Raw genomic sequence first — 23,910 nt, 5'->3', positions numbered from 1 at the left:
GCTTTGTGTGGCACTCTGCTCTTTTTTTGTTTTATTTTATTTTTGTTTTTTTTTTTTTTATAAAAACACACACACTCACACACACACACACACAAGTAGCTCAGCAAGTACTGAATTTAATGAAAAGTAATGAAATTTTGAGAGAACATGACTGGCCAAACTTGCCGTTAAGATGGTAAAATTCTTACTATTGCTTATAGTCAAATGTGAAAGCACAAGAAATTATTCCTTGTTTTAGCAGCTGTTTGTTCCTTCCTCAAGGTGAAAAGAGGGATAGTTTGTGGAAGCTAGAAAAAGGTGGCAGGTCAGTCAGACACTAGGATGAAAGAGAGTTATGAAGATACCCTCACAGCAGATGGGTTCTCTCACTTAGGGAAATAAGGGCCCTGTTTGACTGGGTAAGTCCTATACAGCTGAAGTGTGGTAGGTTACTGAAATGTTTTCCAATGATGACTGTTTCATCTCACAGCCACCCAGCTCTTGTTGTAGGTTTGTACTAGCGAGACAATCCAGGTGAGTAATTTAAGACCCCTGCTCTCTGTGACACACAGTATTACACCAGATGTTCATTGCTGAAACATGCACTGAGTGTACGGTTACAGCTGCGACTGTAATACAAGTCTTATGTGGGCAAAAACAAGTCTATGAGTAGTTGTTTCCACAGGGAAAGCTGCTGCATTAATCAGCATCTAGAGTTGTGTTATCAATTGAACCTTCTATAACTGCTCTAAAAGTGAATTAGGACCCTCTTTGACTGGATAAGCCCTATACAACTGAGGTGTGACAGATTATCAGAATGTTTGTTCACCGATGACTGTTTCATCTCAACATCCATCCAGCCCTTGGCACAGTTTTGTACAAGCCAGGCAATCCAGTTGGTTAACCTAAGACCCATGCTCTATGTAACCCAGGCAAATGAGCACTTCATTATATGTTCCAAAGTCTTCTCTGCTGAGATAGATAATGTACTGCTATGATAACTGTGGCTTGTATGGGCAGATTTGGCTCAAATATGTCAACATAATGTTATGCTTATTCAGCGACAGAAGATACAGGAAAGGGTGATGTATATGGAGGCAAATGTGGATCTGCACTTCGCATTGATTGAAATAAACAGAATATTCTCTTAAGGTTAATGATAGACCCATGCTTACAGCAATTACTTGAAAATCTGTAGTGAAATGAGTGGAAGGGGTAGTATATTGGCAATCATAAGGACAGAAAACTCTGCGTTCAGTATATTCTCACTATAATCATCTTTTCCGTGTGGATTGCCTTAAGGTGTAAAATGTGTTGTCTCTACATGAAGTATATATGTTCTCAAGTTCATTTATGTTTCACAGCATAATGAAAGCCATTTATTAGTTATTAGTTATGTTTGTCTCTGCACCCTTTTTTTCCTTTCCACAAGGTCAGAAGTAAAAGAACAGCAGCATACTTTATTTGGCACAGCTGAATCAGCTTTTCTGCCGGCTGTTGATGGCCTGGATCTGAGTGTTAAGTTCAAAAAGTTCCACCCTTTTTTGGCCATCTGTGATGACTGAGTGTTTGCTGTCACATTGCATCAATTTTGAAATGTGTGCTTCTCAATTTGCCAGGCAGTTTAGGGTTTATGGCAGAAGTAGAAGGTGTATTCCACAAGCACATATACGTACATGTGTACTGAAGACCTCTTTCATGACCTCTTTTTCTGTGGTGACACATTACATCTAAAAGAATTCTACCAACAGTGCAAGGAGAATATATCAGTTTTGTAGCCTGAATCTACAGACTCTTTTTTTCTTTTTTCTTTTTTTTCCTCACCTCCTTCAAGGGGGCAATCTATTTAGATTGTAACAGATAGCTGACAAAACAGATCTCTCAGTCTCGTAACATTTCCATGCTCTGTTTGTGACAGCCAAGTGGAATAACAACTTGAATTAGGATAAATCACATAGAGGAGGTGTTGAATGGCAGGCAAGCCCATTGAAAAGAAAACTGTTGGATATTTTTAAGTTATCAAAAAAGTTCTTTCTGTGTAGTGTGTCTGAGTTGTTTGTTTGTGTGTGTGTGTGTGTCCACTGTGTGATTACAACCAAATGGTCTTCATTAAACTTCAGGCATTATATATGCTGCAGCTAGTCTCTAACACGTGCCCCTCCTTCAGTTGGTATATGCCCAACCTTTAAATAATCAGGTTACTCTGACCACTCAAAAATTAATATAAATGAGTGTGTTTCTCCACCATGATTTATTAATAATAATTTAATGCTGAGAATATGATCAGAAAAAGTAAGTGAATAACCAAAAATGTGCATTTCTCATATCATGCAGTGAATGCCATTGTATATTTATGATGCTTATTTAAAAGATTGAGGACCTGGACTCAGAAGCATTATATATAGAACATAGAAAACTTCAGGTACTGTAATGTTTTCTGGCTTCTACAACATCACTGGAGCTTTGACAACAATCTTAAGGTGGACTGCTGGTTATGTCTATCACCCAACTCCGAAGAGAGCTTGACAGGCCAGTTCGCCAGAGAAATTAATGACAAACATTAAACTGTGAACAACAAAAGGGCAGTTGTGATTTTGTGTGTGTGTGTGTGTGTGTGTGTGTGTGTGTGTGTGTGTGAGAAGATGGGAATTTGTTCTTCTGAACTGTGTCAGTTTTTAAAATGATTAAAATTTTAAGATGATTAACGTTGTAGGAGTGGATTACTCTCTGAAATTATCAAAAGGGATGAATACAGCTGCCTCTTTTCAAAACTTAGTCAGGAATTAACAACCGTTTCTTTGAACAGGGATCTGCAGCACTGCAGTATTTTCAAAAACGTGACTAATAAATATTGAAAACTGTCAAAATCAAGAAGGAAAATTATCTTAGTGTTTTCAGACAGTAATTGTGCAAATGGTAATAGCATTCAAACATGCCGCAGATAACTTGAATCACATTATCAGTTCTTTCACTGAATTAGCAATGAAATGTTTTGTTAGGGCTAGTGATTCCACTTGCGTTGTTGGAAGACACTGCATCATTCTTAACATGTTTGTTACTTACACTGGGAGAGGACATACAATTCAGTTTTTCAACAGAAATTTGTTTTTATCCTTCGGGGAATGACATTCCTGTTTCAATGCTTTATTCCCTTCTTTTTCCATAAACTACTAGTCTAATATTGGTGGATATATCATGGCAAACAAGCTGGAGCTTCTAATGCTGCACTGCCAACTTAACACACTGTGTAAGCAACTATAAATGTTTTGGCTTTGGGGAACAGTTATCCATCTGCACCTTCTACAAGCAGAGTCATTTTGATTCATTGGGAGACACATGTTGGTCACCCAGGGCTGAGGTTGTCTTTTGGTTTTCACAATGCCCAACATGACAGTGCTTGTGGATAGTTTTGCTATAGCTAGTATTGATAACAGGGTGGTTTTTCTGGAGGCAGAGCTTTGGCATCATTTCAATCCGGGCTTCCAAGTTGCTTCATTTGATAGCAAGGAAATTTCAGACAACTGGCCTCTTTGATAAAGTCACACATGTGGGATGAGGCAGGTACTTCATTTTATGTGCTTCTTGGCGTGCTAAAGGTGCTGATAATGCTCTTTTAGAGATATTATCATAACCATAAGAACCAAGATGCAGGTATCAAATGGAACTATGTGATTTTTTGATTACAGAACAGAAGTTCTTGATAAAATCTGCTGGTCTTTATGCATGCTCTGTAAGTTAGTCACAGATAGCTAATTTTTCACTACTAAATGTAATTACAGATCTAAAAAATATTTGCAAATAGAGGCACAAAATATTGTATGAGCAGAATAGATTAAAAGAATGTTAGTGTATAACTCAACAGGCCTGATCTACACAGACTTTGACAGCACTGTATTTCATTAAAATCTTCCAAACACCAATACAAAAGTAATAGATTACTTTCTATTTCCACAAAGTAATTTATCGAAAAAAAAGAAAATAAAAAACCCTCATTGCTGCATGTTTAACCCACCACAATAACATTATGAAACCATAATTTTTAACTACATAATTTCTTTCCAGCGTATGAAATTTTATGTAACTTCCTTCATCTGTGGCAGAGGTCTGCCTGCAAAAGCTACATGTAACTTGTTATTGGTCCTCTACTCTAAAAAAATTGCCCTATACCCTATTCACACTCACACTGGCAAAGCCAAGACAACCATCACATCAGCCCATAGAAAGAAAGAGGATGCTATAAATACAGACAATTAACTTCAAACCATAGATTCATGTAGGTGATGAAATTGCAAATCGAATGATAGCAAACACGGATCGATTGCCTGTATGTTAATCAAGTACATAAAGTTAATATGCAAATTTCTGCCAGTAAATCAATTATGCACAAATTTCTTAAACCATCTGTGTGTTGTGGAAGGATATCGGTTTTAGGGAAAACCATTTCTGTGGTCATGGTGAGTACATTCATCTGTGCCAAACTAATTTTTTCTGTTTAACAGGGAAGAAGGGACACTTGCCAAGATGCTACCTTTTTGTTTTCAGAAAAATGCACTGGTGTCCAAAACTTAAGTACGAAAGTAACTTTTGCACATGGTGTCACTGTCAAGTAACAGCTTGGTGAAACTTGAACCATACATTAGAAAGAACTGCTACTGTAAAGTGCAAAAGGTAACCAAAAGAAATACGTGATGAGATGAATAGAAATGACACTTTTATTCATAGACAATTATTACATTGAAATCACCACAATTTATGATGATCACGTGCACATTACAAAAGGCAGGACATGGTTCTTAATAGGGTGTGTGATCGCCACAGATAGCAGTGCATGATTTGCAATGTGCTTCCATGCTGGCCACAAGATTGGTGAGGGGTTCAGGTGGTAAGATGTTCCAATCCTCCAACAGTGCAGTTGACAACTCCTGGAGGGTCACTGGTGCATGTGTACTTGCTACAGTGTGCCTCCTCAAAACATCTCTCATGTCCTCGATGCCATTTAAGTTGGGGGATCAGGCAGGTCAATCCATTTGCTGAATATCCTTTCGTTCCTCAACTTTTGCAATTTGATGCAGTCGCACATTGTCATCCATAAAATGAAGTCAGTGCTGAATGCATCCGTGGAAAGGCACACATAAGGAAAGGGTACATTGTCTCAATAACATTGACCTTTAAGTGTACTCTGTTCAAAGATATGGGGACAAGTGCACCCATGGAATATGATGTCACTAAAACAATCGTGTTTGTTAATGCTGGGCGCACCATCAAATTACGAGAGGTTGAAACACACAGTGAACCCAGGAACATTGTCAAACAAGGTTGTTTTGATGCTTCGGATTTCATGGTGTGGGGAGGCTTAATGTTGGATTGGCCTACTGACCTCCAATCTTCAAACACAGTACACTCGCTGGTCAATTTTATTGTGACACTGTACTCCTTCCCCTAATATGTGTCTTTTCAGGGGTATATTTGGCCCTGAGTTCATTTTCGTGGATGACAATGAGCAGCCACATTGAGCAGCGTAGGTGGAGGAGCTCCTGGAATGAGAGGATATTCGGCAAATTACTGGCCTACTCATTTCCCCGACTTACATCTCATTGAGCCTATATCGGATGCTTTGGGGAGATATATTACAGCATGTCCACATGTGCTAATGACTATCTGACAGTTTTCAACCACACTGATGGAAGAATGAAATGCCTTACCACAAGAACTCATTACCAATTTTGTAGCCAGCATGGGAGCATCTTGCAGAGCATGCATCACCATCTGTGGTGAACGTGTTTCATAACAAGAACCTTGTCCTGTCTTTTGTAATGTCCAGTAGATCTCCTAAAATTGTGGTGACTTCAGTGTAATTATTGTCTTTGCATAAAAGGGGCATTTCTGAAACTTCCTGACAGAATTAAAACTATATGCTGGAGCGAGACTTGAACTTGGGACCTTTGCCTTTCATGGAAAAGTGCTCTACTGACTGAGCTACTCAAGCACGACTCATGACCTGTCCTCACAGCTTCAATTTTGTAGTATGTCATCTCCTACCTTCCAAACTTCAAAGAAGCTCTTCTGAACCTTGCAGAACTAGCACTCCTGGAAGAAAGGATATTACGGAGACATGGTTTAGCCACAGCCTGGGGGATGTTTCCTGAACGAGATATTGATTCTGAAGTGGAGTGTGAAACTTTCTGGCAGAATTAAAACTGTGTGCCGCACCGAAACTCGAACTCAGGAACTTTGCCTTTTGTGGACAAGTGCTCTGCCGAGTGAGCTACCCAAGCACAATTCACGACCTGTCCTCACCTCTTCAATTCTACCAGTACCTCATCTCCTGCCTTCCAAAATTCACAGAAGCTCTTCTGCGAGCCTTGCAGAAGCAGCACTTCTGGAAAAAAGGATATTTCAGAGACATGGCATAGCCACAGCCTGGGGGATGTTTCCAGAATGAGATTTTCACTCTGCAGCGGAGTGTGCGCTGATATGAAACTTCCTGGCAGAATTAAAACTGTGTGCCAGACCGTGACTCGAACTTTTGAGATCTTTGCCTTTCATGGGCAAGTGCTCTAGAGCACTTGTAATGTTCAGATACAGTGTTACTAATGTCCTGCTTGACACAGTCAAGTCGTTTAAATACCTGGGAATAATGTTGCAAAGCGATATGAAGTGGAACGAGTGTATGAGAACTGTGGTAGGGAAGTTGAATTGTTGACTTCAGTTTATTGGGAGAATTTTAGGAAAGGATGGTTCACCTGTAAAGGAGACTGCATATAGGACGTTGGTGCAACCTGTTCTTGAGTACTGCTTGAGTGTTTAGGATCTGTACCAGCTTGGATTGAAGGAAGACATTGAAGCAATTTGGAGGCAGACTGCTAGATTTGTTACTGGTAGGTGTGAACTACATGTAAGTGTTATGGAGATGCTTCGGGAACTCAAATGGGAATCCCTGGAGGGAAGGTGACATTCTTTTTGAGAAGCACTATTGAGAAAACTTAAAGAAGCGGTATTTGAAGCTGATGTTGAACGATTCTACTGCCGCCAACATACATTGCACATGATGACCATGAAGATAAGATATGAGAAATTAAGGCTCTTATGGAGGCATATAGATGGTTTTTCCTTTGCTCTGTTTGTGAGTGGAACAGGACAGGAAATGACAGGTAGTGATACAGGGTACCCTCCGCCATGCGCCATACAGTGGCTTGCGGAGTACCGATGTAGATGTAGATGAAGATGCAGATGTTTGGATGTGCTATACTGTTGTGAACGCTATGTACACAATACACTTCCGGCCGTTATCATTAACCAGTTGTATGAATAATTCCATTGTGAGTGCAAAACATTGATGATTATTATCGTATAGAAGGTTGTAACCATAACATTTCAGTCTATATAGAAAACTATATTGTCATTGGGTCTGAGCAACATGTCAGAGGAGAACAAGTACTTAATATTTTGCTCAAAATATTTTATGTTGCACTTTTTCTTTTAAGAAAATTAATTATTTTATGATTTGTGTACAAGACATTGTGCTAACTTAAAACTGATTGAATATTAGTGATGTTCCACGTTGCATACAAAGTAATGTTTACAGCATGAAACTTGCCTAAGTATGATTTAAGTACACATTATAGTTTCACTGTCATTATATGTCCATGGGTGTAAGGATTATTCAGTGTATATTACCGGGGTGATGATTTTTCTGGAAAACCTGGGATTCTCTGGGGATTACATTTAACCTGGAAAAATCAGGGAAATATCTTGGAATTTCAGGAATTTTCTAAAATATCAGGAAATTCTGTGGTTTTAACCTAACATTGGAATTTAATTTTATTGAGCTGTGTAACTCACAGGTTTTTAAATATTTACTATTTCAAAGTGGGTTAATTATTTGACTATTAGTCCATATGTATTACAGCAGTTTAAAAAGTGCAGTTAAATTACAACTGGAACTTTGTCCACAAAATTTTTCTACACTTACATTTCACTTATTGTGCTCGGCATCTTTCGAAATGCTCTCCTCCACAATTGATACCACCACTCCCAGTGCCATTTCCACTTTCGGAAGTAGTCTTGGTACGCCTTCTGCTGGATTGCATGAAGCACCTTCTGCAAATTTTGTTTTGTCTTGTCTGTTGTTGCAAATCTTTGTCCATTCAACAGGGTTTTCAACTTTGGAAATAAAAAAAAGGTCCTTAGGGGCCAGATCAGGAAAGTATGGAGAATGAGGCAGCACAGTGATTTTGTTTTTTGTGCAATTGTCACACACCAGCAGGGATGAATGTGCATGTGCGTTATTGTAATGCAAGGGCTATGAATTATCTCACCACATTGCAGACCATTTGCTTCTCACGTTTTCCCGCTGGCTTTGCAACATGTCCTGATAGTACCATTGATTAACAATTTGTCCCTGTGGCATGAATTCATGTTGAACTAATCCTTCGAAGTCAAACAAAACTATCGGTATGGCTTTGACATTTGACCTTGGTCTTGGAGACTCTTTCCCTAATGCATTGTGAAGAGTGGACCTCGGTCTCAACAACATAACTGTGAACTCATATCTCATCACCAGCTATGGTTCTATTAAGGAACACCTCGTTCTCATTTGCGTGATCCAAAAGCTGTTCAGAGATTGCAAGATGAAGGTCTTCCTGGTCTTGACTCATGAGTCGTGGGATGAACTGGGCAGCGACATGATGTGCTCCAAGATGCTGTGTAAAGATTTTGTGACATAATCCAGCTGAAATGTCACATTCTTCTGCAATGTCTTGGACAGTCAGTCTTTGATTGGCATACACTATTTCCTTGATGTTCCTGATGTGAGTGTTATTGGTAAATAACAAAGGGCATCCTGAATGAGGGTCATCTTTAACTTCCATGCCACCATTTATAAACCATATGAACCATTCATAAGACCGTGTATGGCTTAAGCACTCATCACCGTAGGCTTGCTGCATCATTTGGTGTGCCTCTGTAAAAGTTTTTGTGAGTTTGACACAAAATTTAATGCAGTTATATTGTTCTTCTAACTCTGCCATCTCAAATTCACAAACTGTGTGACACAATGTTCTACTCAATACAGCACTGAACAATAACTAACAGACACACAACAAGAAACTTCTCATGGTTACACATTAAACACAGGCGTGTGCAGGGATCCCAACCACATTCTCTCTGACACACCATTGGCATGAAATTATGAATGTTCAGGAGTTTTTCAAACAGACCTTGTATAAACAGCTAATAGTGGTCTATGAAGTTAAAATACTTCGTTTGAAGTGTTGTATCATAACAGCAATCGAGTAGCATAAAAAGAGTAACAGTGACATTTTTTAACTCCTTTTCTTCTAAGGTATGTGTATGAAGCTGTCTAGAAGTAATTATCAGTTTGAGCAGATTGGAGCTAGTCATAATTTTTTGTTAGTATATTTTACAGAAGTTAATATGTAACTAGACACTTTCCACACCCATGAAAGGTCTCCTTCATGATGGAATTGACAGAGTACAGTGTGCCAATAAATGTTGTTGTATAGGCATTCAGATCCACCAGGAGTTTTTCAGTTCTGCGGATTCAAAGTTAATGACTTTAGAATAATAGAAGAGAACACAAACACAGTTATTGATACAGTAATTTATCCTGCAAATTATACCTGTTTCTGTGTTCTTGTAATACATGTAGTGCGTAGTTAGTTAATAACCATGTTGCCTACATATGTGTGTTGTAGGATTATACTGTGACAGGTTGATCATTATTGCTTTTTGTTTCTAAAGTTTACATACTGCATGCTCAGATTTTTTTCTTCTTTTAAAATTGTATGATTTTTGTGTTAATGATGTGTTACATAATTTGTTAAATGAATGTATTTTATAGGTGTGTCAGCGGTTTAATAGAATTTGTGGAAAATTACTGACCAGTGGGTTTTTGAAAGCTGAAAAGTATCATTCAAGATGTATGAAGTCGATAAAGTCACAGCTTCCAAGACGTGAGTCTGAGAGAAGAAATCATCCTCTCTCAAAACACTGTGACATTTTGAGTGGTATAGAGACACGAATGTCTATGCTTTCAATGACCTTTATGAAGTTCATTTCTAATGGAATGTGTTGCTTCATACCAGGAAAGGTAGGCACATTTTGCATATAATTTTTGATTTGTTAGAAACCTATGGTATATGGAGAGGATTTTCTTGATCTGCTAGCTAATTTCATAATCACCAAATCAGTTAAATTTGCTGAATTCAGCCACTTCTGCATATGTAAGACACCAGTCTGTTCATAATTACTTTTCAGCCCCACAGGTTACTTTCAGCGACATTGTACTTCACCTGGTGCTAGGATAAAAATTAGTGCCATGTACATAGCAAATAATTGGTGTGAAAGGCAGACGCAGTGGTCATAGTGAAATTGTCAGTGAATTTTTGTCACTTTTCTTGACTGATGTGTGTGCATGCATGCATGCCTGTGGGTATTCAAATCTGTACTGTCTCCTAGAGGTACAGTATAAATATTAGAATGATATGTAAGATGTGTCTCATAGAAATATATATTTGCAAATTCAGCGAAAATGGGCCCTTTGCCAGTACATTGTTCTTATACTATGTTTCCCTTTGGTTATCTGGTTGCTTTCCAATGTGCTAACAAGAAATTTTATTGTTTTGTTAAGTCTAATTATTAGATGTCTGCTGGTTCCCACACAGAGTGCTGATGCAAAATGTTGTTAGTGTCTAAATGTTATAAAAAAATTAATGAGCAAATAAATAAATTGAAAAGGGCAGTAATTTTAGAGCATAGAGAAAATAGGTGTTGCTATGAAATGTCAGCATTTACAGTCATCTGCATCTACATCTGTACTCTGCAAGCCACCATGCTGTGTGTGGCAGAGGGTGCAGTGTGCCTCAGTATTAATTTCCACACTTGCTATTCCACTTGCAGATAGTATGTAGAAAGAGACTGCCAGAACAGCTCTCTCAGAATTTCTTTAAATTGAGCATTGTGGCTAGTGTGTGAGATGTATGTTGGAGGAAGCAGTATGTTTCTTGGCTCATTTTGGACAGTGAACACTCAAAATATTGTGGCTAAGGCATTTTGTGGTGTCCATCGTATTTCTTAATAATGTTTCCAACTGCATTATGTCGAGCTTTTCTGTGGCACTCTTGCACTGACTGCACAAACTGCTGATGTTTTGTGCAACTCCTCCTTGAATCTGCTTTTATCACTCCTGAAAATGCAGCTTCATAATGGTCCCAGACCAACAAACAAAGAAATGATTGAACGGGGGTTTGTAGTGACCTCTTTCCCATATGAACTACACTTACTTTGCAGTCTTCCAATAAATCTCAGTCTGACATCTACTGTACTAATGGTCAGACTTGTGTTGTCATTCTACCTTAAATTGCTCTGTACAGAGACCCTGGACACTTCCAATGACTGACTGCAAGTCACATAGGTAAATGATAACAGAGCATTTCGTCTACTTAAAAGCATCACATTTCATTCATTTATATTTAGATTCAGCTGGCAACTTCTACACCGAGCATTAATCATCTGCAAGTCTCTCTGTGCATTTCTAACAATGTCATCTCCCTGTACACAACTCCACCATCTGTGAATGGCCTCATTGAGCTACGGAAACTATATGCCAACTCATTTAAGGGGAGTTAGAACAGAAAAAAAAAATTTTTTTCACATTTTCAGATTTTTATCTCATTATAAAATTTGCAATTTTCCAAATAAAATGATATATATATATCACTTATAAACTCACATGGGAAGTGTTTTATTTATTTTTAATATAATCTTCACCGGTAGAAAAAGTTAAAATTTTTACGTGCATTACTTCAAGATCTAATAAAATCGGTAATTTCTTATATAGAAGGCTGTGGATAGCTGTGTTATAAACGTTAAATTATGTGAAACTTCCTAACAGATTAAAACTGTGTGCCGGACCGAGACTCGAACTCAGGACCTTTGCCTTTCGCGGGCAAGTGCTCTACCATCTGAGCTACCCAAGTATGATTCCTGCCCCGTCCTCGCAGCTTTACTTCTGCCAGTACCTCGTCTCCTACCTTCCAAACTTAACAGAAGCTCTCCTGCGAACCGTGCGGAACTGGCACTCCTGAAAGAAAGGATATTGCGGAGACATGGCTTAGCCACAGTCTGGAGGATGTTTCCACAATGAGACTTTCACTCTGCAGCAGAGTGTGCACTGATATGAAACTTCCTGGCAGATTAAAAGTGTGTGCCGAACCGAGACTCGAACTTGGGACCTTTGCCTATCGCGGGCAAATGCTCTACCATCTGAGCTACCCATGGTTCTGCATGGTTCACAGGAGAGCTTCTGTAAAGTTTGGAAGGTAGGAGACGAGGTACTGGCAGAAGTAAAGCTGTGAGGATGGGCCGGAGCCGTGCTTGGGTAGCTCAGATGGTAGAGCACTTGCCCGTGAAAGGCAAAGGTCCCGAGTCTGAGTCTCGGTCCGACACACAGCTTCAATCTGCCACAAAGTTTCATATCAGCGCACATTCCGCTGCAGAGTGAAAATCTCATTCAGGTTAAATTATGTGTTTGTATTGGTAGCACTGTCAAAAACGGTATCGTATTGTTTTGTAATATAAACATGCGTTGCATGTTGAAGTGCTAATGTTTTTCCAAGGAAAAGTGATTAATGGATTGGCAAATCTCTCAAAAAGTAAGTATGATGCCAAAACAAAATGTTTTTAAGAAACATGGGTTTCATGCTAGTAGATTTTCGAATAATGGGAAACATTGTGTTCAACATGTGGCGTGTGAAGTTACAGACAATGCAACTCATCAGTATCAAAAGAAACACCCATTAGTGCTTTGAAGATTAAAATAAAATGTTGTGATACAGTTTTCTCAAAATGAAAGTGATGTAAATGGTAGGGTAGGTTAGGTTATATTCTGATAGATTTACACATCCTAACAAGGTTGTTAGGTGAATGTGTGTATTGTGAAATATGTGGAGGGCCAGTTAGGTATCAAATGGACTAGCCAGGAAACTTATCATTAATTGTGCCATTTGTAAATATTCATTTCGGAATTCTGATAAATGTAAAGATAATTATTTTGAAGTAAATGTTAGGTGGTTTTATGTATTGAGAGCTATTGGCAAAGGACACACTGCAGCAGAATCAATGTGTGCCATGATGAATATGCTACGCCCACCTTGTAAAATCGACAAGTATGCAGGATTTATCGGGGCTGCTGTGGAATCTGTTGCATGTTAGTCAATGAAGGGTGCTGCAAATGAAGCTGTTGAAATAAATGATGGTATGACTGACATACCAGCAGCTTTTGATGGGACTTGGCAGAAGTGCAACTACAGTTCTAAGAATTCTGTTGCTATGGTGACCAGTGTGGATACTGGAAAGGTAATAGATTTCCAGATTTTAACCAAATATTGTTATAAGTGTAAGGGCATATCTATGACAGAAATTATAAAAGAACAAGTGGTGCTGCTATTGAAATTTTAAGTCAATCTGTGAATGAAAGGGGAGTGTGTTACACTAAGCTCTTAGGTGATGGAGCCGGCTGGAGTGGCCGAGCGGTTCTAGGCGCTACAGTTTGGAACTGCGCGACTGCTACGGTCGCAGGTTCGAATCCTGCCTCAGGCATGGATGTGTGTGATGTCCTTAGGTTAGTTAGGTTTAAGTAGTTCTAAGTTCTTGGGGACTGATGACCTCTGCAGTTAAGTCCCATAGTGCTCAGAGCCATTTGAACCATTCTTAGGTGATGGAGACTCAAAAGCATATAACAGTGTAGTAGCCGCTCAGTCTTATGGTGAGAAGATTATCACAAAACTGGAATGTGTTGATCATGTCCAAGTGGATGGGCACCAGGCTGAGGAAGTTGAAACAAAGTTTGAGAGACAATAAACTTTCTGATGGCAAAACCATAAGAGGCTGGCTGACAGACAAAATGATTGATGAACTACAGCAGTATTTTGGGTTGGCCATTAGAAATAATACTGAGGATTTGTTGAAAATGAAGCAGGCACTATGGGCTACCTTCTTCCACAAACTGTCAACTGATGAATAACCATTACACCACCTTTGGCCTCCTGGACCTGATTCATGGCGCAATTACTGCAATGCCCAGTATTCAAGCAGTTCATACAACCACAAATATTCCATCCCAGCAGCAGTCATTGATATCATAAAACCTACTTATAGAGACCTGGAAAATCCTGAGTTACTGAAGAAGTGTCTGCATGGTCAGACTCAAAATCACAATGAGTTGTTCAGTAATGTTATAAGGACTCGCTTACCAAAATATGTTTTTTTGGAATGAAGACACTAAAGTTGGGGGTCAGTGATGATGTTATTGCTTGAAAGTAATATAGCATATGGGAATAATTCCTGGAGCAAACTGCATCAGAGAACTTGAATGGATGGACAAGGTTAGCATTGATAAAGCGGAGTATGCAGCACCAGTTGGCCACTAAGGAGTCCAGAAAGAAGAAAAGAAGAAAGAACTTGGAAAAAGATCAAGAGGATGATTTACAGTATGGTGCAGGGTGCCTCTGAGTAATTAAAAATAAAAAATTAAGCATATATTAAGTGAGTTACAGTCTTTTGAAACTTTAGAAGCCATTCCTGAAAATTTACATTTTCAGTTGCATTTTTCCCTAGATCTCTGTAACCACTTCGAGTAGAGTACTCAAGTTTCAGGGAGTAATAACATACATATCCTGAGTGTACTGAACTAAAAGAAGAACATAATGTTATGTATAATTAAAATTATTTAGGATAACATACAAAGAAAGTACACAAAATTTTAATTGTATAATTAAAAAAAATTATTTCTGAAAGCAGTGGCTAAAATGCAATTCTTGTACTTCAGTAGACTCAGAACATACAGTTTAGTGTCCTGTATAAGTTTCATGTCAATGGCTACAGTGGTTCTTGAAATACAGGGAAGCCAAGTCATTAAATTTAACATTGTCGGGATAGGGCATTCCAACTCCACTTAAATATATTGTGAACAGCAGCGACCCCATCACACTACCTTGAGGTACATGGGATATTACCTTTGCTTTTGAAAATGATTTCTCATTAAGAATGATTGAGGTCTGTTTAACAGGAAGTATTCAGTCCAGTCACATATCTGTTTGGATATTTTGTGTTTTGTTTATCTAGTTGATGTAGCGATGGCTGTAGCAAGTTGTACTTTGAAAGGGTTCTGGGTGGCATAAACTTATCAAATACCTGACATGAATGTCTTCATCAAATTGAAATTGATTGGTAATCTTTCTGTATTAAACTTCTCCAAACTGACTTTTCATAATTTTGTACAATAATAAACATTTATTGTATGCTTATACACAGAGTTGTATATTGAGTGGATATGCTTAGCTCACACTAACTTTGGACCTTTCAAAATTTTCAGCATCAAATGTGTATACATTATTGTCCGAGTTTTCACGGGCAATTCTTGTAGTGCAAGATACTCCAGGCAGCAACTGCTGTGATGTAGAAATATTTGCTGACAAACTCCAATCTCACATTTTCCAAGGCATACCTAAAACAAATAATAAGATGCAAAATGTTACTGAACCAATACAGAATATCCTACATACAGGGTGAAGAAAGAAATGCCTCTCATGGCAGTCAGCATGTGATTCCTCGTCCAGATTCACAACAAAAGCTTATGAAGCAAAATCAGATAGGGTGCTTTTTGAAAATACATGTCTGAAAACGAGTAGCTAGCAACACCCATCATATCATGCAGTGCATTGGAATGTATTGAGGAATGTGTATCACCCTGCACTACCGTGTCAGCCATCATAGGTTACTCAGTGAACTGGTGGGACATCAAACCCAAATCCACCATGGAGCTGTGGTTTGAATCCTTGTCTGGTTCCTTTTTTATCTTTTAGATGTCCGTTCCCTTGTTCTCATCATTTATAAGCAGAACATCATTTTGTCACATGACAATAGCCTGTCGCATGATAGTGTGACCGTTAAACTGCATTCGTGTGGGTACTAATTGCACAGTGCTCAATCATAACTGGTTCTGTCAAGTTCACTTAGGGGGGGTTCCCGAAGGAGTACACAAATGATGAATACTTCAATGTACATTTGTTGCTGGGTGTATCCAATAAACAAGCTGCTGCTGCTGCTGCTGCTGCTGCTGCTGCTCATGCGTATGCTGCACAGTATGCTCAAAGGTGCCATACTGGTAAGAATGTTTTTTGTCACCTGGAGCAAGACCTATTGGAAACTGGTAATCTTTGTCCCCAAGTAATGAGGATGAGGAATCACATACCGACCGCCAAGTGTGGCATTTTTTTCTTCACCCTGTATAGAAATGATGTACTTGCATAGTATCTAAATAATGTAACCTTTATAATGAAATTCTCAGTACTTTTGCTCATTTATTGACGACAAGGTACAGAAAACTTCACACCTCGAACACTTATGGAAAAAATTCCCAACTTTCATTCAGCATAATTTCTATACCCTCACAAATTCATTTGATTGTCGCTTGCAGATAACGTGTTGGTTTCTACATGAGAGCTATTCAGGAGAGTCATCATACACGAGAATGATATATTTTCCATATTTTTACCAAAATGGGTGTCAATAAATGATGATACCTAACATTGTCAGCTGTATTGGAGGCGATCTCAGAATCTAAACACAGTTGTTGCTCTTGTTACAGAAGTTTATTTGCCCAGATCACATAAAAATGTGCAATGATAACTAACTTCAGCAAAATTAAATTGCCATCTTCATATCATTTCTATAAAAACAATTTGTATAGGGTCAATGAAATGGATTGGCCTGTAAAAACTTTTTCTCTGCAAATCATCTAAAGATGATGATTTAATTTAACTGAAAGTAATAACTATTGTGTATTTTTGTGCTATCTGGGTGAATAAATTTCTGTTATAAGAACAACAACCATGGTTGGGTGTCAGTGAGGTAGGTCAGTAGCTCTGTGTATAGGTTGTTGGCAGCGCTTACAGACTGAAATGACCTGCACCTTTTTCCAGTTATGTTACATGCTTCATTCTTCTTCTGGCCTACAGTAAACTGATACTACAATAGGGACCAGTCCACCTGCATATCAAATTTGTGTATTACCCTGGCTTCCACCTTTAAGCTCTGACGTTTTCAAATCTTGTCCGAAGCAGTATCCATCAATCAGTCTTTCCTTCTCATCCTGTGCAGAAAATCTCCCCTGACCCACAGTTCTGGGCGACTTTCCCGAAACTTATCCCTTTTCCTAGACCTCTCCAGTCCTTTTCCTTCACCCCTCATTCTTCCCCCCCAACCCTTCTGCTGAAGGAGGGGCACTGGCTCCGAAAGCTTGACTAATTACAACCCTCTTTTGTGTATGTGTTCTGCCACCGCTTGGTGCATAGATTTTTTTTATCCATCCAATTAAATTATTTTGTGAAAAATTGATTCTTTTTGTTTTTATAAAATGTAATGGTGAAGTGCATGTGCAAAATGATGTGTATCCTAGGCAGCTAAGTGTAAAAATGACAGTGGATGAAATAGAAAATACTGGCATCCAACCTGGGCAACCATGAAAGATCGTTATTGTGTGGACACTTTAACATGACTGTTTAGAAGGGAAGTGGTTGAAATGCGGTTATGTTAGATACCAGCCCCAGATCTATGATATTTCTGAACCGGGACAAAAACTTGTTAGCGGTGCTCTCTACCCCCATTTGGGCATTTGAGATAGGACATCAAAAATTTGAAAAAAAAATCAGTTTTTCAAAAATATGTTCATTTTGTAGTGCACATCTTTCTGAAGGGGTTGGTTTATAAAACATATATGTTCGAGGAAATATAAAATGTGTAATGTGGTCTTATGTGTGCAAAAGTGGAGTGCCGCATCTCTTCACACAGCATTCTTCTATCGCACATCTTTGTTCCTCACTCTGTGGAATTCAATGGTGTATATTTTGTAATGGAAGCCATCAAACCTGTATTCAGGACAGTGGAGATTAAAATGTCCCTTGGTCCCAGTTGGTCGGTTTGAAATCCTCCCCCCCCCCCTCCCCCCCCCTTTTTTTTAAACCCTTACAGTTAATACTGGGTGGAATTATTTGTGACCAGGAGAATAAGAACTGTTTAGAAAATTTGCACTCATTATTGCCTGTTAGTTAATAACTTACTCTCTTGTGTGACATAAAATTAAATATAGGGAACATAAAACCAATAAAGCCAAGAGACAAGCTAGACAGTACATATTTCTTCAATTCTTAGGTCCCAGCATTTTTTTCTCTCTAATCATGTTAGAGTTCTACACTCTCGTGCTTCCCTTTCTGCTAAAGAAGTGGGACAAAGGTTTTGCTACATGAAAAATCAAAATGTGGTTGTCTAGTATTGAAAGAGCTGTTAATACAAATAGTGTCGAAGACTGGTGTGGTCTCTCGATTTGACTACGTCCGTTTTGTCACTGTCGCAAGATAAAATGAAATAGGCCTTTCTAATATTGCAGCATCAGTAATCCGCACCAAATAAGTGAGACTGTTTTGGCACAAATGGTCATTTTTATCTATCTCATTTACATAAATAACACAACACAGTATAATTGATGAGGTACCAATATCAGAAGCCTATTATGCATACTGCAAGCACAAAATTTTATCTTAGGAAGTAGTTTCACATTTTGTTCATACCGGTACTCTCGTTACTAGGCCTGGAACAGAAACTGGAGTTATACCACTGTTGAGCATATCAGGGTCCAAGTATTTTTGAAGCTGGCTTATGTGCCTCCATCAGGTGACACCATCAGCCAAAGTAACCTCCACTATAGCTCAGCCAAGGTGATGGGAGATGGTGACAGAGAACCATTGTTGTCAGCTGCGAGAAAATGTCAGGACCTACATGGGTTCTCGACTGGCAGAGCAGTGGTGGCGAAGGTGCCGAGCAGTGACGGGGGCAGATTGAGAGTGTAATAGAGAGAGTTGGGACTGGTGAGGACATCAGTGCAGCTTCTCCATTTGGGAGAGCCCTCCTAGGGAGTCGCTCAATAGAATGCCAGGAATAACAAGAGGGCATCTTCCAATGGATGGTGCTTTTGGAATTTGGTCATTTGGGTTTTGAAAGTCCTGATGAACCTCTCAGCCCTGCCATTGGAAGCTGAATGGAAAGGTGCTGTGTGGATCAGTTGGATGCCATTTTTCTTGCAAAACTGTGGGAATGTAGTGGAAGTGAATTGCAGGTCATTGTCCAAAACAGTTGTTTTGGGAACTGCTTCAATGGAAAAATGTGTGAAAGAGCACTGATGATGCAGTCAGAGGATATGTTTGATATTTTAGTGTCATAGGGAAAGCCACTCCCCATATTGACCATAGTAAGTCAGGAGGAGCCAAGGCTCAGAGGTGTCTGGCCCAGGGTAGTAATGATGAGAAGGAGCTGCCTGTTTACTTTGCCATGTAGGACAAGAGGAGACTAAGGTGGTAAAGGCTGTTTACATGCTCTTCCAATAGAAATTCTGCCACATAAGGCTCAGTCAAGATGATGCCCCAGTGAGCTGCGGTGCGGAGCTGTAGGATCCGTTGCTGGATGGTTGTTGGGATAACTACTCATATTGAACCTGCTGCACCCTATATGAAGACGATGCCATGCAGCAATGAGAGGTGGTGCCAGTGATACCAGAAGAATTGAAAGTCAGGGTTCCTAATGCCCATCTGATCTAGGGGGCCATTGGTTCTGGACCATCTGGAGGACTGCCCTAACAGTGGGATCTTTGCTGGTGTGTTGTGCAATGAGTTTTGTCTCAAATGATGGGCGAATGATGGTCTCAGCTGCCACAGTGTTGAAGTGAAAACACACCTCAGGGTTATGATTGAACTCCTGGTCATTACACACAGGTAGATGGGATAGAAGGTCCATGTTGCCTTATTGTGGTGAGATTCGGCACTGGATATCATATTCGTAGGCCAACAGCAAAAGGGCCCACCACTGAAGGCACCATACGGTATTGGTGGGATAGTGGCTGTGGCATTGAATAACTATAGAAGCAGTTTGTGGATGGTCAGTAGACTGAAGCAACAGTCATAGACAAAATCAAGGAACTTTTTGACGCTAGAGGTGATGGCCAGGTCTTCTTTCTCTGTTTGGCTGTAATTGCATTGCCGTGTGGACAAAGTTTTGGGCACAAACATAGTTGGTCATGTGATGCCATTGACAATGTGAGAGAAAGCCACCCTCAGACCTCTGAGGCATCCACCACCAGTATCACTGGGTATTGAGGATTGTAAGCCATTAAGCATGTTGGGTGCAGGAGCAACTGTTTGACAGTCGAGAGTGTCATGTCACATTCTAGAGTCCATTCACACTTGGCACTTTTGCTTAATACGCTACTGGTCATTCAAGTTGCTACACCATGAAGATGGCGTGCTACAGACGCGAAATTTAACCGACAGGAAGAAGATGCTGTGATATGCAAATGATTAGCTTCTCAGAGCATTCACACAAGGTTGGCGCCGGTGGCTACACCTACAACGGGCTGACACAAGGAAAGTTTCCAACCGATTTCTCATACACAAACAGCAGTTGACCGGCGTTGCCTGGTGAAACGTTGTTGCGATGCCTCGTGTAAGGAGGAGAAATGTTTACCATCATGTTTCCGACTGTGATAAAGGTTGGATTGTAGCCTATTGCGATTGTGGTTTATCGTATCGCGACATTGCTGCTCGCATTGGTCGAGATCCAATGTCTGTTAGCAGAATATGGAATCGGTGGGTTCAGGAGGGTAATACGGAACACGGTGCTGGATCCCAACCGGCCTCGTATCACTAGCAGTCGAGATGACAGGCATCTTATCCGCATAGCTGTAACGGATCGTGCAGCCACATCTCGATCCCGGAGTCAACAGATGGGGACGTTTGCAAGACAACAACCATCTGCACGAACAGTTCGACGACATTTGCAGCAGCATGGACTATCAGCTCAGAGATCATGGCTGTGGTTACCCTTGACACTGCATCACAGACAGGAGCATCTGCAATTGTGTACTCAACGACAAACCTGGGTACACGAACAGAAAAACGTCATTTTTTCGGATGAATCCAGGTTCTGTTTACAGCATCATGATGGTTGCATCCGTGTTTGGCGAAATCTTGGTGAACCCACATTGGAAGCGTGTATTCGTCATCGCCACACTGGCGTATCACCCGGCGTGATGGTATGGGGTGCCATTGGTTACATGTCTCGGTCACCTCATGTTCGCATTTATGGCACTTTGAACAGTGGGTGTTACATTTCAGATGTGTTATGACCCGTGGCTCTACCCTTCATTCGATCCCTGCGAAACCCTACATTTCAGCAGGATAATGCACGACCGCATGTTGCAGGTCTTGTATGGGCCTTTCTGGATACAGAAAATGTTCGACTGCTGCCCTGGCCAGCACATTCTCCAGATCTCTCACCAACTGAAAACGTCTGGTTAATGGTGGCCGAGCAACTGGCTCGTCACAGTACACCAGTGACTGCTCTTGATGAACTGTGGTATCGTGTTGAAGCTGCATGGGCAGCTGTACCTGTACACGCCATCCAAGCTCTGTTTGACTCAATGCCCAGGCGTACCAACACTGTTATTATGGCCAGAGGTGGTTGTTCTGGGGTCTGATTTCTCAGGATCTATGTACCCAAACTGCGTGAAAATGTAATCACATGTCAGTTCTAGTATAATATATTTGTCCAATGAATACCCGTTTATCATCTGCATTTCTCCTTGGTGTAGCAATTTTAATGGCCAGTAGTGTAGGTGGTGTAGTGGTTCTCCATTGGCACCTGTATGGTGGATAAAACATCTGCAATAATTTAGCTGTCCCAGGACAGTTTCAGCTGAGTTGTGTTCATTGGAGTGAGCATTTGTTGAATGGCATCAGCACATTTCGGCGTAGGACGAATGCCCAGGGGCATGAACAAGTATCCTGGATATGTGACTTGGAAGGAAAAAAAATGCACTTTTCTTTGTGACATTTGATATTGGTCTCTTGTAGTACTGTGAAGAGGGCCTCGAGGTTGTGTGCTAACTCCTTGGCATCCTTTCGGTGACTAGTATATCATCCAGACAGTTGACTGTGCCAGGAAGTGATGGGACAATGCTCAGGATACCGTTGAAATATGGCGGGAACACTAGCAATGCTGAATGGAAGATGATTGTATTAAAATAGTCAAATTCACTTGGAAGCCTCATCCAAAGCAAGTTGTATGCAGGTGTCTTTAAGATTGATTTTGGAGTAGATTTTTTTCCTCCCAGCCACTGGGGCCTTCAAGTCTTCCATCGTAGTGATTGGATACACTTTCACAATGGCTTGTGAGTTGGCCATTGAACTACAATCTCCGCAAACTTGTAGTGCACCATTAGGTTTTCCTATGAGAATTATGGGAGTTGCTCATTGGCTGATGGCCATCAGAGTGATGATGCCCATGTCTTGGAGCCACAACTTGTCTTTAAGGGCAAATGGAACATTGTGGACTTTGTAGAAATGTAGACAGGCTGGGGGAAGAAGGTTGGTATGCACTTCATAGTTTTAAACTCTGGAGGGGGAGCACTTGAAACAGAAATGAACTTATGTCACATAAGAGTTTGTGTCCACTGAATAGATGGCATGTTCTGCATCATAGATTCCGAGAACAGAGAACAAGTCCATCCCCAGAAGATTGACATGGTGCAGTATATTTGCTACCAGAACCCATTTCTGAATGGTGTAAGAGTGATACAATATTGTGAACTGAAACTGTCCTTTGATGTTAATGATATCATTAGTGTAGCTGCTCAGATGCTCACTGAATCGCTGGAGAGGTAGGTATCCCAAAGTGGAGTATGCAATCCAACCAGTGATGGTAGCCGAAGATCCGTGTCAATCTGAAAGCTGGCTGGATATCCATTATTGTGGAGGGAGAGGTGCATGGAACTTATGGTATGCGGTAATGTAGGCTGAACGAACTCAGTTGTCGGGTATCTACATGTATACTCTGCAAATCACATTTAAATGCCTGGCAGAGAGTTCATCGAACCACATTCACAATTCTCTATTATTCCAATCTTATATAGCGCACAGAAAGAATGAACACCTATATCTTTCTTTGCAAGCTCTGATTTCCCTTATTTTATCGTGGTGATTGTTTCTCCCTATGTAGGTTGGTGTCAACAAAATATTTTCGCATTCGGAGGACAAAGTTGGTGATTAGAATTTCGTAAGACGTTTTCGTCACATCGAGAAACGATTTTCTTTTAATGATGTCCAGCCCAAATCCTGTATCATTTCAGTGACACTCTCTCCCATATTTCACGATAATACAAAACGTGCTACCCTTCTTTGAACTTTTTCAATGTACTCTGTCAGTCCTATCTGGTAAGGGTCCCACGCCGCACAGCAGTATTCTAAAAGAGGTCGAACAAGCGTAGTGTAGGCAGCTTCCTTAGTAGATATATTACATTTTCTAAGTGTCCTGCCAATAAAACGCAGTCTTTGGTTAGCCTTCCTCCCAACGTTTTCTGTATATTCCTGCCAATTTAAGTTGTTCATAATTATAATTCCTAGGTACTTAATTGAATTTACAGACTTTATATTTGTCTGATTTATCGTGTAACCGAAGTTTAATGGATTTCTTTTAGCATCCATGTGGATGACGTCACACTTTTCATTATTAGGGTCAACTGCCAATTTTCGCACCATTCAGATATCTTTTCTAAATCGTTTTGCAATTTGTTTTGATCTTCTGATGACTTTATTAGTCGATAAATGATAGCATCATCTGCAAACAACCAAAGACAACTGCTCATATTGTCTCCCAAATCGTTTATGTAGATAAGGAACAGCAAATGGCCAATAACACTGCCTTGGGAAATGTCAGAAACCACTTCTGTTTTACTTGATGACTTTCCATCAGTTACTACGAACTGTGACCTCTCTAACAGGAAATCTCTAACAGGAAATCACAAAT

The 23,910-nt window shown here is 39.9% G+C and overlaps 1 protein-coding gene across 1 annotated transcript in view; it reads left to right on the top strand.

The window, feature by feature from the left end:
* Positions 1–23,910, top strand: part of LOC126191203 (F-box only protein 28) — a 97,500-nt gene that overhangs the window by 30,649 nt on the left and 42,941 nt on the right. Inside the window, exon 2 of the mRNA XM_049931997.1 lies at positions 9,842–10,090. Within this exon, the coding sequence (XP_049787954.1) occupies positions 9,842–10,090 (249 nt within the window). The remainder of the gene's footprint in view (positions 1–9,841; positions 10,091–23,910) is intronic.

This window comes from Schistocerca cancellata, chromosome 6, assembly GCF_023864275.1.
Source record: "Schistocerca cancellata isolate TAMUIC-IGC-003103 chromosome 6, iqSchCanc2.1, whole genome shotgun sequence".
Classification (NCBI taxonomy): Eukaryota; Metazoa; Arthropoda; class Insecta; order Orthoptera; family Acrididae; genus Schistocerca; species Schistocerca cancellata.
Note: the sequence above shows the minus strand (reverse complement) of the source record. Positions and strands in the feature narration are given on the sequence as shown.